Genomic DNA, 12,329 nt, shown 5'->3' with positions numbered 1-12,329 from the left:
AATCGTAGACATAAATGTTTAAACAATATTTCTTTCACAGGTAGATGCAAACTGCACACTAGATGGCGCTAGCAGTTGCAAAAAATTGCGTCTTATGTATGTATATGGGGTCTAAGCACTGTTGTTCTAATGTAATGTGTCGTTTGTAAATTTTTGTACACAGAATAAAAAACCAAACGCTTATAATTAATTATGGACTAGAAAAGCGAGTAGAAGTTTTGATGAAAAATTTTATGAACCAAACTATCACTCAACTCTGTAAACATAGTATGGTTTTCTTTTACATTTCTCCGTAATTTTATCTCAGTACCTAAGCCTAAAGCCATACCTATAAAAAGTTTTATTTTTCCCGCCAATATTTCAAAAATTTTTACGCGTCGTAAACCCGTAGCGTAAACCCATCAAGTAATTTATAAAAATAATAATGATGGATCAAGCACTTGACGATAATATTTCTGAAAACGACGAAGAAGACAGCTTCTTTCAGGATGTAGATATTCTCCAGAAACATGGAATAAACGTGGCTGATATTAAAAAATTGAAAACTGCCGGAATATGCACTATTAAAGGCATTCAGATGTCTACGAAAAAAAAACTGTGTAATATCAAAGGGTTTTCGGATACCAAAGTAGAAAAGATAAAAGAAGCTTGTCAGAAAGTTGCGACATTAGGTTTTATGACGGCTCTAGAAGTTAGTGATCGTCGCAAACAAATATTCAAAATAAGTACGGGCAGCACTGAATTGGAGTAAGTTCATCTAGAATATACTTAAAATATGACAACAACATCCACATTGATTATTAAGCATGTATATTTTGATCAAATTATGCAGTTTAGTTTAAGGAACGAAATTGTATAAATTGGAGTTCTGGGTAGTGCTTCCATTGTATCAAGTGATCTAGGAAAGCTTACAACAATGTGCCTCGTTTGTCCACAACATAGTCATATTGTGTCGAGATTCTAAGGGTCGTATTCTAGAACTCTACTCAATGCTCAAGTCAGGATTGCACTGGAAACGCAAGCACTGGAAATGCGACCCTAATGGCAGGGACTTGAGTATGATTTCGAGTGCTTTAACCATACTCAAATCCTGACTTGAGCATTGAGTAGAGTTCTAGAATACGACCCTAGGGGTCGGGTATTTCCAGTGCTTGTGTTTCCAGTGTAATCCTGACTTGAGCATTGAGTAGAATTCTAGAATACGACTCTTAGAGTAATGTTGCGGGTGGGCTACGCGATCAGATCGATTCCGATTTGAATTAAAACCAGGGCCTAGGTTACAATTCTAGTGGAATAATTCTCGTAGACAAAGATTAAAGGCTTTTGCTTGCCTGGCATTTTTTCTCATTTAAATATCTACTGTATTTACATAAATTTTCAGTAAACTGTTAGCCGGTGGCATAGAGTCAATGGCGATAACAGAGGTATTCGGCGAGTTTCGCACAGGTAAAACACAGCTGTCGCACACGCTATGCGTAACGACGCAGATACCAAACTCGACAGGCTATCAAGGCGGAAAAGTTATGTTTCTCGATACTGAACATACTTTGTATCCTTTGTTTTATTCTTGTAAGAAGAGGTTACTCTAAGTAACTCGATCGGGAATAGAACCCTATACACGTAGATTATACATATATGCATATACAGTGTGTTTTTTTCTGGGATAGAATGGGGAAATCCTAAACTTTATGAGATACATGAAAACTGTTTAAGAACCATTAAGGCTCAACTCACACTGGCGCAGAGTGAGAAGCGTCGCGACGCATCATGTTTTTCGCCTATAGCATATTCATCTCTATTTTCCCATCATTAAGGTACAAATTTGTGTTATCCGAATATGGAATCGCGCGTCGCCGTGCGTTACTTGCGCGTAGTGAGGCGTCAGACGCCGACCACGCGTGGTCAGGACGCGCTAAAGCGAGCGTCGTCCCTCGACAACGCAGTTCGCCATGTTGTAGTTGAAAAACAGGACGTGACGCGACGCTTCGACTCTGCGCCATTGCCAGTGTGAGTTGAGTTTTGGCGAAAATGATTTTGGCATGTTAATTTTTTTCAGTTGTCTATGAAAATTAAAATTAAAACTTGTCTAATTTTTTAAATGCTTTTTCTTCCCATACAATGAAATGATCCTTACATGAAACTTGTCGATCAGCAGTAAAGAAATATTAATCAATTTTATTCATTTTTATGGACAGGTCACGCTTAACCAAAAAATTGACTATGCCCAAATTGTTTTCACAAAAAAAGACTTAATAGTTCATAAGACTTGTTCTCTGTCTCTTCTATATTTCGGAAATCTTTATACTGTCCCAGATTAAAAATACACGCTATATAATTATAGGTATCACTTGAATAAATGAGAAATAAAGAAAACCCACAGAAAAGCAGTCGAATAATTAATCAAAAGAATCATTGAACATTTAGGTAAACAAACTGAATACAATGCCAAACGCAGTGTTGCTAGATGGCTATGACTTCCCTGAAAAACTATTTACAAATACATATAAAAAAATGTTCGTAATTTCTTTTTAACCCAGATTCAACTCTGTTTATTAATTTTAAAGGGAAAAATACAAAACACGCTTTCAGATGCTTTTTAATAAAGAATACATAGAATTTAACCTACTTCCGCAAGAGCTTCAGGCTTACTGAAAACTGCCTCCGTAGCCGAACGGTTACCATGTCGGATTGCCACGCAGAGGTCTTAGGTGCGATTGCTGGGCCGGGAGAAAAATTTGTATGGCCTATATTTATTTCTCTAGTGACTTTGGGTGTATATGTATATATATGTCATTGTTTATGTGTGTGTCCATGGCACCCGCAACACAGGGTTTCCCTAGTGCGGTGCTATGTTGAATGTGTGCGTTATTACTTAATTATTATCACCTTCACTTACATTTGTATTGGCATCAATTACAATACATTTTTTCGGAGTTTAATTTGTTCAACACTCGTGACGTGGCGAACGAAATTAATACTCTACATCCTTTAGGCAATGAATAACGAATTGTAAGAATTGCCTCTGCAGTTTCAATTGCCAATCTTTTACGCAATTTGTCTTTATTAATTGAGTGAGTAAACACACATCGTATTTTGAGATGGATGATTAATACTATACTGTTCTTATAAAAAACTCTAAAAAGCTCTCCTTTTTAATTTCCCGACCCGAAAATACGAGGATCAAAATTCACCCCGTGAGTCAAAAAGTACCCCCGAATTTGAAGGGAATCCCCCAATCTGGCATCACTGGCGAAACGCACGTGTGAGGGTTCCCTGCAGGTGCGGAGGCGGTGTGTTGCCGCCCGACCGAGTTGTGCGCGGGCGCCAACGACGTCATCGCGTCATCGATCGTATGATTTTGGTGCGTGGTCCTAGTTGCAAAAGCGGTAGCGATTCGCTCCACAATGAATGGCAATGGTACAAATAAAAAATATAGGTAACATATTCCCCTGGCTAAACCGTGACTTCGGTCGATAAAAATCAAGAAACTTTACTCCTCAGTTGTTGCGTATTCTCTTCTCCTCCATCTTCTCTCTGGCTTCCCTTGTCTCTATTGTTCTGGCTTGGTAGTTTTTTGTCATTATGTAAGCTGGTTTTGGACTGTCTGTCTCGATTTTGTTCGTTTTTCCTTGTAAAACATAGTACTTGGAATATGTTTCAATAACTTTGAATGAACCGTGTCAAGGTGGCTCCAGTGGAAAGTGTAAATTTTCCTGGCTCGGGAACACACGTGATTATGTAAAAAAACAAGTGAAGACGATTTTGGAGTCTTTGTAGATGTGTAGGAGTCCAGACGTGTCGCATACCTACTCGGCAACGGCTCTTGTCGTAAAGATACAATTTGGAGACACGAACTGACCTATTATTACTCGAAGAGTCTCGCGATAAATAAGTTCGGTTGGCGTTGAATTTATGACTACATGAAATCCGCATGCCTAAGACTATTCAGGGCAGGGCTAGAATAGATACATGAATAGTAAGTAGCATACATGAAGTACTACGAACGAGCTTCTAACCATCAACAACTCTGAAGAAAGACAGAGGCGGAACAAGTGTCGGATATATTTTTGGTGGTTGTGTTTGTAGCTACAGCTACAGTTGCGCTTGTGTTATTTTATTAATTTTAAGCGAAGGGAGCGTGGTACAATTAACTGCATGAAAAAATATTCAGCACAAGCGCAGTTATTTTACACGAGTTAACCTTCACTAGGTTCGCGGAGTAGCAAATTAATGTACATCCATTTTTATTAACATGTACCAGTGGTGTGACTTATAATACTAACCTCCTGGCGAGGGTAAAGACATTCGATGATATCATTTGTAGCTGTAGGTATGTAGTTAGTAGAACGGCGGTGACACGCACCAACCACAACGAGAATTTCGATAGTCTGGTTTTAATTTATAGCCCCAAACGCATGGGCGGTGGCGGTTCACACCGCAATGGTAGTTGATGGACCAAATTATAATGTGAGCCACATCCTCAGTTATCTGCTAAGTTTCTTGTAAAAATATTCACAGGAGAAAGTATTAATTATCTAATTATGTCTAATGTAGTTGTGACGGCGATAAAATCTCACTTGGGCTACTCTGAGTACTAGTATATTTACGTAGTCCAAACTTAATAATATTTTGTGCCCGACTCAATAATATTACTAATAATTAGATACTTGAAAATGCAAGTCGGTGTATGGAAAATAAGCTTTATGGTCTTGTGCTAGATGTACCTACGTTACGTTATCCAATGCGTACGTATACCACAGTATACCAATATCTTCTTTACACTGTGCCCATACTACAGCATTAAAATATCTTCCCTATTGTAAAACTGCGCCCATACACTGGAAGTACGATGCCAGTAGGTCCCTACTTTATTTTTAATTGTACAGTACGTCACTCACACAGCTTACAAAAACTGATAATAGGTACAGCTTTAATTAAGCCTTAGTGTAATTATCATACAAAATCCCTAACCGAATAATCAGTCGCCCAGATAGATTGAGGCCCATCGCAGAACGATTCAACTTGGATCAAAACGCAGTTCTAGACAACGTCCTTTATGCTAGGGCTTACACTTCGGAGCATCAGGTAACTAGTTTCATACCATTTGCCATTGAATTTTATAATGATCTCCTACAGCTGGGCAAACCCTCCATTTTCTTTCTTTCCTATTATTAGCATTTTTGTTATCGTCCCTTTCATTTTCCATCAAGAAATGATGGTATTTTCTCAACGTTTTTATTTACTTAGGTGTGCATATTTACTTAAGTACTTACAAAAACATTGGCAGGCAGAACTACTAGACTACGTAGCGGCAAAGTTCCATGAAGAAGCAGGGATGTTCAAACTGTTGATTATTGACTCCATCATGGCCTTGTTTCGAGTCGATTTCTCTGGGCGCGGAGAACTTGCTGACCGACAACAAAAACTTGCTCAAGTGCTGTCCAGGCTGCAAAAGGTATTTTACCGATTGGCGTTACCGAAGTTTGCAAACTTGCACTAAACTTAATTCAAGAAAAGGACAAAAGTTTTAAATTTATTGTAAATAATGTCGCACTCAAATCGCTCTAGACGACACTTTATGATTTATTGACGATACACGAAGTAAAATAAAAAGCTGTTTACATTAGGCAATTTCAAGTTAAAATGAAATCTTCTGAGCTTTCCTTACTTATGCATATATGTCTATTGAAGAAGACAAATGCGAAGAAGTTAAGGCTTATCATGTGCTGAAGTAACTTACCTCCTCACCTCCTTGTAAGGAGGTGTCGCAATGTATTTTTTTTTTTTTTTAATTATGGCGACATTTCGATTTTTTTTTGTATACCTACGTATACCTAAGTATTTCCATTATATTTCCATTACATGTCGGTGAGTATTTAGTTATTTTGAAAAAAGCTGCAGTAAATTAACGAACTATAGCGTAACGTTAACTCCACTTCTTGTTATTGTTAGTGTTATGTATACATTTTATTACGTAGGAATTTTGTGTCCATGAATTATTGAGCCACTTTGTCAAAGTCAAATCATAAAACTCAAGGGTTCAAAAAACCCGGATACCTTCTTATCATGTCTCCTCATATTTATCTTTTCGCCCTAAGATCTTATGAACTCGACTGTCATCAATTCGTGTTCTATATTTAGATTTAATAGGTACCTACTAAAATACAATATTTTGATACGCAGAAAATATTTCGTAATTTTGAATAAGTCAGCGTCAAAACACATACCTAAACAAGAGGTAACGTTAACGTTATCACATCTCCACTTAAGCCAGGGTTTCTAAACCTTTTTCTAATCATGGACCCCTCTAAAAATATCTAGATATATAAACAGTACCTTTTATATTCTCAACATATTGTATACCAATTGTTATATTAATGCATTGTGTTAGGAAGGCTCACCATGGACCCCTCACGGACTCCCAGGTTAAGAAACCCTGATTTAAGGTATAGCTCCCATCAGCAGGCAAGCATTTCTTCTACCACGAGGGTTATAATTATCTATCGCAATGAGTATGTAAACCTTGTAGAATTTACTCGAACCGCTTCGCATTGCAGATCCGTAACGATTGAACCTACTAAAAGCGCTCACCGAAATTACTATTTGTTTTAATCAATTTATAACTCTCATGCTCATCAACATCGTGTATTCCTTAACAGCGACTCTTCAGAACAAATGTTATATTCCTGTATTAAAATTGTATGTTAATACATGTGACATTTCATAATTTTCCAGCCGTAATCCTTTTCCAGATCTCCGAAGAATACAACGTAGCAGTTTTCATAACAAATCAAATGACATCGGATCCAGGTGCTACACTGACTTTTCAGGCAGACCCCAAGAAGCCCATTGGAGGGAACATTCTCGCTCATGCTTCAACCACTAGAATATCTCTACGAAAGGGCCGAGGCGAGAACAGGATCGCGAAGATATACGATTCTCCCGATCTGCCTGAAAGTGAGGCTACTTTCTCTATAACTAACGGTGGAGTTGCTAACGCTAAAGATTAGTTCAGATATTTCATTTCTTTTATATTTGAATAAAGACAGTAAATTGAGTCATACGTTTTTGTCAATCTGTAGGGACCGGACCGAATACAAGAGAGCTAGTGTTATACACATAGCTTGTCGCTAGATACGTAAACAATTTGAATTAACTTCGTGCTTTTTAATGAAAAATAATAATACAGCCTTACGTACAACCTCAAAATGTGCTTAAGTATGTTAGTACCATTGACAATTCCTTTCCTGTTGTGTGAGTTGAATTGCATGATTTAATTCCGCCTTCGCCTTTCCATCATCGGGGGATTAGACTTAGACTGGGGTTCCACCCCTATGTTGTGGATATTTCAAGAATTCGCACGAAGCGTTTTGCTTCCCCATTTACATGGCGAATGGCTATAGGATGGAATTCCCTGTCACGGTCTTTTCAAGGCAAGAGTGAATAGGAAATATTTAAGTGTGCATGTGCCAAAATCAACCTGATCGTCACGTCGTCGTGACTATGAGATCATCTTCACTTTCCATCAGGTGAGATGGAAGTGGAGGTCAAATTTCCTTTTCCCTTCCGTTCTTTACAAAAAACTTGCCATTATTGTGCCCGTTATTTATATTAGTATTTTGTTTGTGTATTTTTACAAGTATATATATCGTCTTTTTAAAGGTGAAACCACATACGTGACATTTTCCACAAAAAGTCTTTAATTTATATAGCCATGGTAAGAAAATCACTGTCTTTCTGCACGTGAATCTCAATAACAAAAAATCTATAAACTTATTAAGAGTTTTATCTGGAGAAAGATGGTGAATTTCTTACAACTGGTACATGATTTGGAGATTTTTTGTGGAAATGTCACTTATGTGGTTTTACCTTTAAGCAGACGATATGTAAGTACTATATATAGTATATTACGTATTCTTCACGCGCTTTTTCCGAGGGGTAGGTAGAGACAACAGTCTTCCACTTGCTACGATCGTGATGTTTCTAAGAATGGTGTAAGTTTTTTTAGGAATTAACTGATGCTTGGAGACACTTTTTTGACGAGACTACAAATAAATATTAGACAACATCACATACGTTGCACTGATCCCAAAGTAAGTAGGTAGCTAAAACACTTGTGTTATGGATATTGCAAAACAACAGAGAAAACTTAATTTCTACACTAACCCGGCCGGGAATCGAACCTGGGACCTCAGAGATGACGACACCATGTAAGCCAATCGACCACGAAGCTCCTCAAATAATTGATGTTACCTATTAATAGTACATTGTACAACCAGCGCATAAAACGCGTCATTTTACCCGAAGCGAGGTTGGATACTGAAGTCGAGGATAAAATGGGTTTTATGAACGAATTATACACTCTGCTTTTCACTTCGATTGCGAGGAAATTAAACAACAATATTACAAATAAACGATTATTGAATTAAAATTGAATGTAAAATTACAACAATCAGACATATTTAATGTTTTTTTATTTTTTGCACTAGAGCATAAAATCCTATTTTATGCAGCCTACACCCAGCATAAATACGAACTTTAAAATCATAAGAATTGAAAAAATAATTATTGTAATTCTGTTGCTGTAAACAATAGCTACCTTTGCTGATTAGTCTTTTTTTTACTTATTTATTTATTACAACAAAACTGATGATAATAACCGAATTGTATTGGTAAGAGTTAAATATAATATTACAAAGTTTTGTATTAGATTGTAATCCTACTTATGTTTAGGTCACTATTCAAAAGTAATAAGAAAGATCTACTATTCATAATTGAATGACAGCAAGACCTGTAAAGTTATAGGCCTGTAACATTGATAAATTCATCCGATAACTTCAATAACCTCTGTGTGGTAGTGCTTGAACGTTCCGGGTTTCAAAGTCCGAAGCGAAGCCGTCTCGCGACCACTCGTCATAGTGGCGTGGTGGCGTGACTCGATTTGAGCCAATTAAGTTTGCAGTAGCGCCGCCCGGCGATTAGATTGAATCGTATCGTATGTACGTACTACTATTATAATTGTGGGCTTGGCAATACATCATGATACACTTCTAATTACATTTGGTACATAAAAGTACTTAATTCATTTTGTACCGTGTCATACCTTACGTAAATTGTATGTAGGCAAAATATGTGTAACTTGACATTTAAATGTATATACCTACTTTATTATTTATATCTTTTCGAGAGTTTGCGGATGAAGTACCTACTAATACCTAGTAGAAAAAAATATCTTGTAAAAGACAGATACAATTCAAACACCTAAGCATTTCGAGAAAAAAGCTTTGGAAACTAGTTTCCAATAATTGATATTATATCAGAGGAAGCAGACTATCTACATTATTTTGTCCCATTTGAAATTGATTTTGATAGGATGCGCGGAGTAATGAGTGGGCGGCTGAATATAGTATGTGTGGGCTGCTCTTAATTCTCTGATGTTGCCAGTAAATTAATTTGTGCGAAAACATACATTTTTATTAGTGCACATTTTCTCATGTTTTCTACAAACATCGGCACATTTAGCGGAACAGTAGTAAAAATAACATAACGTTGCAGCATTTTCCCGATAGTCTGGCTAGTTATTTTTATTTTGGATCTAATTAAAAATTAAAATTTTCGACTTTTATTGTCTTTTATCCTTTTTTTTTTTAAATTTATTTATTATTCAAAATTACAACGTATTACTTATTACAAAAAGTCGCCAAACTGCTGTGCAGTTTGTTGGCGACATGTGCACTCTTACTTAATAATACCTACTTTACTATATTTAACATTATACAATTGAACCACTAACTTATTAAATAAAAGATAAAAATTATTTTAAGAGGTACGCCTTTAACTTACGTTTTAGTGCATATTTACTTCATTTTGTGTCATTTCTAAGCCAATCAATGTCGTTATATATTTTTGGAACTAAATAGCGTGTACATCTTTTTCCATAATAATTATTTGCTTTAAACTGCACTAGTTTACCCTGCCTTACTCTTTTTGTCATGTACTTATTTTTAAGCCTAACTTTATAATTATCGCTATAGTAATTTTCCAACACTATCAAATACCTACTCTTAACTTCTACAGGCATGACCCTACAGTAACTAAATAAGTCATTGTACTCTGTGTGTTTACGTTTTTCTATTACTTTTTTGCACACTAAATGTTTTATCAGACTAATTTGTAACTTTCTGATTCCTTTAAGATAACTAGCAAAGGTCCGACCATATACATTTAATCCATAGCTTATTAGCGAGTCTGCCAGCGCATAATACACCATACACAATGTTTTTTTATCCAATATACAATTTAAGTGAAAAAACCTACCAAGCATTCTATTTATGGTCCCTCCCTTCACCCGGTCAGGATACTACATGAACTCCTTTACGATTATGGCTGCACAATTGTGGAACGAACTTCCGTCTGAAATACGACATTCCAAGTCGCTCCTTATTTTTAAAACTGCATTGCGTAACTATCTTCTGAAACGTTCCTAGTATGCAACATGTATTTATATATTTATTGGTAAGTATAAGTATATTTAGGTATATATATTTCTTTATTATTTACAAATATATTATGTAAGTCTAGTACACCGTTATTTGTTTATTTATTATTCGATATATATATATATATTATACTACTTATACGTTTCTGACTTTGGCACACTACCTCTTCTCCTTAGATTAGCTTTCCTATACCTCAAAGGTTGTCTGGAAGAGATCGCTCTTAGCGATAAGACCGCCTTTGCCCACATTAGTTTTAAGTTGTCTATGTACTGTTTTTGTTATTGTATGTGAGCAATAAAGTGTATATCTATCTATCTATCTATCTATTTAATTTCATACACACTTCACTAACATGTATTTTCCAACTAAAATTACGTTCTATAATGAGACCTAAATATTTAAATTGTTCAACATATTCTAGATTAGTACAAGTACATCCTACTTTATTTTTATGTAAACACTCATAATTGTGTCCGACTATTGATATGTCATTGTACGTAACTTTCTTTGCCTGTACATTATGCGGTGAGTGAATGTGCACGCATTTGGTTTTTGCCATATTTATAATAATGCCATTATCGTGTGCCCATTTCGTAACATTCTCTAAATCGTCTTGAATATGTTTTTTAATGTCTAATGCATTTTTTGATGCGAAACACAAACACATGTCGTCTGCGTACATTAACACATAACAATTTTTAATGACATTTTTTACGCTATTGACGTGTATAATATAACCTATTGGGCCGAACACGGAGCCAGTTGGAACGCCCAACGTGACCTTAGCTTCCTCACCCACCACACCATCGACCGAAACGCATAATGTTCTGTTGAACAAATAATTTCTAAAAAAGGTGTTTATTGGACCCCGAATACCACATTCAGACATTGATTTCAGTAACACTTCAGGGTCGAGGGTGTCGAAGGCTTTTTTATAGTCAATGAACAATGCAACTACCTGATTCCCACAATCCAGGTTCTCATTGATAAAATCTGAAAATTGTGTCAGTGCTGTGCTAGTACTTCTATTTTTTCTAAATCCGTGTTGTGAATTGGAAATTATATTATAACGTTCTAAAAAACTACTCATTTGTTTCACTATAATTTTTTCAACAATTTTGTCTATTACTGATAAGATTGCTATAGGCCTATAGTTCGTATATTCCATGTGGTCCTATTAACACGGGTTTGTCGAGTGATTCAAGTGAGTTTGAATTATCGTAACTTACAATGTTCTATAAACCTCAATTTTGTGACATGCTCTTTTTCCTCCCGATTCCTATAGTTTTGAACTAATGCAAATGCGAGAGTAGAACACTGGTGTGACAAGTATGTATAGATTTCAGGAAAAAACCATAATTTATAATTTTTGAAAATTATTGGCCAACCGATTTAGTCGTTCGATAAAACCATAAGTGACACTTATTTTAAACATTTTATTTTACCGGCAGAAATAATTAGGAGAGCAGGAGTTGGTCAAATTTAATAAAAAGCTTTTTTATACCGTCTGCTGTCCCGATTTTTTCGTCTCATGCAGCGAAGTGACTTTTACATGAAATTAAGCCAATCAGCACAAAAAAATGTAATCAATTTTATTCATTTTTATGGACAAATCACACTCTTGACCAAAAACTGACAACGCCTTTAATGTTTTCACAAAAATGATTTTACGGTTTTTAAGACAGTTTCCTTACTGAACTTCTATGGTTTCAGAGATTTCAGATGTCTAAATACTGTTTCTGTTTAAAAAAAGCTGTAACCGACATGCAGTGAATGAAAGCCAAACAGAAATTTTGAATGAGACTAACGAATCGACGGTGAGAGAAATCA

The 12,329-nt window shown here is 35.9% G+C and overlaps 1 protein-coding gene across 1 annotated transcript; it reads left to right on the top strand.

Moving 5' to 3' along the window:
* Positions 1-424: 424 nt before the first annotated feature.
* Positions 425-7,010, top strand: LOC113234170 (meiotic recombination protein DMC1/LIM15 homolog). The gene is made up of 5 exons (XM_026469449.1): positions 425-747; positions 1,382-1,549; positions 4,983-5,085; positions 5,288-5,455; positions 6,753-7,010. The coding sequence occupies exons 1-5, from the start codon at positions 425-427 to the stop codon at positions 7,008-7,010; spliced, it is 1,020 nt and encodes a 339-aa protein (XP_026325234.1).
* Positions 7,011-12,329: the final 5,319 nt, after the last annotated feature.

Source organism: Hyposmocoma kahamanoa, unplaced genomic scaffold (genome assembly GCF_003589595.1).
Source record: "Hyposmocoma kahamanoa isolate Upper Pololo Valley unplaced genomic scaffold, ASM358959v1 81, whole genome shotgun sequence".
Taxonomy (NCBI): Eukaryota; Metazoa; Arthropoda; class Insecta; order Lepidoptera; family Cosmopterigidae; genus Hyposmocoma; species Hyposmocoma kahamanoa.
The sequence above is the reverse complement of the archived record's forward strand: the minus strand, read 5'-3'. Positions and strand labels throughout refer to the sequence as shown.

What these genes read in the sequence shown, in the direction of transcription:
- LOC113234170 (XM_026469449.1), top strand. Translation starts at nt 425, where the DNA reads ATGATGGATCAAGCACTTGACGATAATATTTCTGAAAACGACGAAGAA. An exon ending in CTCGATACTGAACATACTTT is followed by an intron (nt 1,550 to 4,982) that starts GTATCCTTTGTT and finishes CCGAATAATCAG; the next exon opens with TCGCCCAGATAGATTGAGGC. An exon ending in CTTACACTTCGGAGCATCAG is followed by an intron (nt 5,086 to 5,287) that starts GTAACTAGTTTC and finishes AAACATTGGCAG; the next exon opens with GCAGAACTACTAGACTACGT.